Below are 3,568 nucleotides of genomic sequence, written 5' to 3'. Positions count from 1 at the left end.
ACACACACACACACACTTCACACCATGCACCCATGTGTTGCTATATTCCCTTTCACTGTTCTTTTTTTTTTCGTTTTACGTTTGATCTCCAAGAAAGAAAAAAAAAAAATGAATTTTAATTAGTATTACTATCCTGGTTTAGAGTTGCATTTTTTTTTGTGCGGGCAGCTTCTGCTTTCGTATCTTTGCGCTCTCTTGCATGATGACGCCTTGGCGTCTCCTTTTTAGTCCCCACCGCTTTTAGCTGCAGCTATATGGGTGGAAGAGGGCAAAGGTGCATTCATTCAAGAACCAGAAGCGAACAATGAATACCCCTGCATACATACATACTTACGTACCATCAACATCTCTGCTTTAAATACATGTACAAGTATATATCCATTCTCCCCTCATATATGTATATATAATTCAATTAATACATATTTGGTGTGTATATATATATAGGGACTTTCCCTTCGGCCCGAGAGAAAACCGGAGCAGCTGTTGAGGGAGTTCCTTCCAAACGACATATGTGCGATACACACACACGCTCTCATAGTTAGATGGTGTAGAATATATAAAATGCATAAGTCTACGAAAGACACATTCACGCTTCAGCCGTTTTTGTACCTTTCGTTTGCTGCGGTGCATGCTGCTGCTTTCACTCTCTCTCTTTCTCTCTCTCTCTCTCTTTATCACATCACGTTGGGTTGAGCGGAGGCTACCTTCCCACCTCCCTCTGCACACCCCNGGGGGGGGGGGGGGGGGGGAGTCCGCTCACATTCACCACGACACTTATAAAGAAGGAAGAGAGCTACAAGAACAGAGCAAATAAACGAACTGGCATCCAAGGGTCTATGCACGGATGTACGATCATTGTGTGTATTCGCATATATGTATACATAGCAGCGTAAAGGTGTATATGTACGCCCGTATGCATATACATGCGTGTGCGCCTGTGCAGGCGTCGGTGTGCAGCGGTCAATGCGCCCCTCACGTTTTGCTGCGCCGTGGCATGCAGCCCCCGGGGAAGGGCAGAGCCCCCCGCCTAAAAGAAACACACACACACACCCACCCAAAGGGGAAACAAACAGAAAGCAGATGAACGGCTGCCGCCCCCGCAAGGCGCTGCATGAGCCCCATGATACGGCCGCACCGTGCTGCTCGCGCACAGACACACCTCCCACGTTGTGCGTGCGTGTGCATGTGTGTCGCGGACGCGCCGGCGGGACGCCCACCGCCACGCGGCGCGAAGACAAAGAAACGAAGAAAAAAAAACGAATTGGGGACGAGCCCCCACCGGAGTCAACAGGAGCCGCAGCAACGACAAAAAATGAGGAAAACGAAACACAAAACGAAAAGACACACACACACGCACAGTGAGAGAGAGAGAGAGACGCACCCATGCACGCAGAAACACACACGAAACGGCGGGGAGAAAACAACAAACAAAGAGAACAGAAACACGAAATGAGAAGATGAAACATAAAAACAAAAAAAAAACCAAATGAAACATGAAGGGCGGCGTGAGTAATGAAAGAAAATGAAAATGAAAATGAAAAAAAAAAGAAAAACGTTCCATCGCACGGAGGGTGTGGCGTTGGGGGGCACCAGTCACTATACAAAATCCAAATCCCATGTGTCGAGGGGTAACGATTGTCGCTCTCCCACCCGTTTAGGTATCATCACCATTTTTCTCCTCGGCCGTGACCGTAGTTGTCGTCGCTCCTTCGTTTGTTTCTTTGGTTTTTTTTTGTGCTTGTTTTTTTTTTTCGCATATTGGCGGACCGAAAGGGAACGCAAACGTATATATATATATATATATATACGCCTCAAATCCAAATGACTTTTTCTTTTTGGGTGATCTCTCTTTGGCTTGCGGTTGCACACATGCACATGAGCACGTTCTGCGTGCTTGTGTGTCCGTCTTTATTATTGTTGAGCATCATGTTGATGTTGTTCCATCTTGCTTTCCCGCACCAGCTTCTTTTCTGTTCTTTTTTTTTTCATCGTCTTACACACACAACACAAAAAAACAACAACAACCGCCACGTGGCAAAAGAAAAGGGAGTATACATGTTTGTTCTGCACTGCCCTTATCGTATGTGTGTATTTATTTTTCACCTCTGGGTCCGCCGTCATCATTTCCTCATTCCTCTTACACCACTGTTGTTTGTTTCATTCCATTTGGCTGCGCCTTGATGTTCTCGTTTCTGGGGTTTGCACATGCACCCCTGCCAGTGTGACTCGCCCACACGCACACTGCACCTTTTGATCCCCCCTCCCCTCCTTTCGTTTGCCTCGCCCTTTCCTCCACCACCCTCCCCTTTATCCGCAACACTCCCCACCACCATTAACTACTACCCGCCTAAGCGAGACCGCGCGCGCGCGCTATCTCAGTAGATGTAAGGTGGCGGAGGCAGCACGTGCGCCCCTGTGAGCGGGCGGATCATCGTCTCCCACCACTGCTCCGCATCACCAAGCCACTGCCACAGTGGGTAGTTCGGCTGCAGCTCCATGCGGGGGCACCCAAGCGTCGGCCGCGCCGTGATGAACGGCTGATGTTGTTGTTGCGCCACTTGGACCGAGAAGGTGTGGACCCACAGTGTGGACGGAATACGCCAGAGGTAGCTGCTCTCCGCTGCCGCCGTGCGCTCATACCACCGCTGCCCGATGCGGTGTAGCGCATCGGGCGAGAGGATACCCTGCGAGACGCTGTCCGCACAGGGCGGCGGTGGCGGCAGGTAGCGCATCGTCGTCGGCGGCGGCACGTCCGCCAGCGGCTTCGTGTTGCGTGCGTGTTCTCCCGGACGGCCTTTGCGGCGGCTACGCGGCTCGTTCCGCTCTTTTGGCACTGCGGGCGCGATGGTCGTGATCGTCAGTGGGCCTGTTGCGTTTTCGTCAAACAGGCCTATCGCCAGCGGCGAGAGGGCGCAGTTGTGCGGCGACACCGTGGTGCTGATGGGATGCGATTGCGGGCTGAGCCGCTGCGAGCCGCTGAGGGAGTACGGGTCATGGCAGTACCGCTGTGAGGTGGACGAAACAAGCGATGGCTCCCGCATGATCCCTGTCCTGGGAGACGTCGCATAGCATGGGAGCTGCAGCGATAGACTCGATGGTGTCAGCGTCCAATCCCCAATGCCGCTGATGCCGTTGTGGCCAAAGTTGGGCGTGTCTACTGTTGAGGAGAGCTGCCGCGCGACGTCTAAAGTCATCGGCCCGGGGCTGTCACCGCCAACAATAGGGTTAAGCAAGGCTGGCGTGGGGGATCGGCTGGACGCGGAGGGTGCGCTGTCAAGAACCTTGTGTGTGGTGTTGCCGTTGTTGTTGTTGTTGTTACTGCTGCCACTGCCGCTGTTGGTGTTGGTGTTCGCACCAGCATTAGCATTGGCGTTGGCATTGGTGCCGCCTCCGCTGTTGGCGTTGAGGTTGCTCCCCACTGCCGAATTACACCGGCTTAACGGCATATTTGGTGGAAGCGCTTTCAATAAAGGAATGCTATTTCCCACGGTTCCAGAGGAAGAAAACAATGCGGTTATACGAGAGAGAAAATAGAAAATGGGGAACAAAAAACCGAAAGCAAAAAAAA

General features: G+C 51.9%; 1 protein-coding gene across 1 annotated transcript; it reads right to left on the bottom strand.

Annotated features, from left to right (window-relative positions):
- Positions 1 to 2,375: 2,375 nt before the first annotated feature.
- On the bottom strand, positions 2,376 to 3,446 carry DQ04_09371020 (hypothetical protein; the record flags this gene model as incomplete). The annotated part of the gene is made up of 1 exon (XM_009315916.1): positions 2,376 to 3,446. The coding sequence occupies one exon, from the start codon at positions 3,444 to 3,446 to the stop codon at positions 2,376 to 2,378; it is 1,071 nt and encodes a 356-aa protein (XP_009314191.1).
- Positions 3,447 to 3,568: the final 122 nt, after the last annotated feature.

Source organism: Trypanosoma grayi (assembly GCF_000691245.1).
Source record: "Trypanosoma grayi strain ANR4 Tgr_937_V1, whole genome shotgun sequence".
Taxonomy (NCBI): Eukaryota; Euglenozoa; class Kinetoplastea; order Trypanosomatida; family Trypanosomatidae; genus Trypanosoma; species Trypanosoma grayi.
Note: the sequence above shows the minus strand (reverse complement) of the source record. Positions and strands in the feature narration are given on the sequence as shown.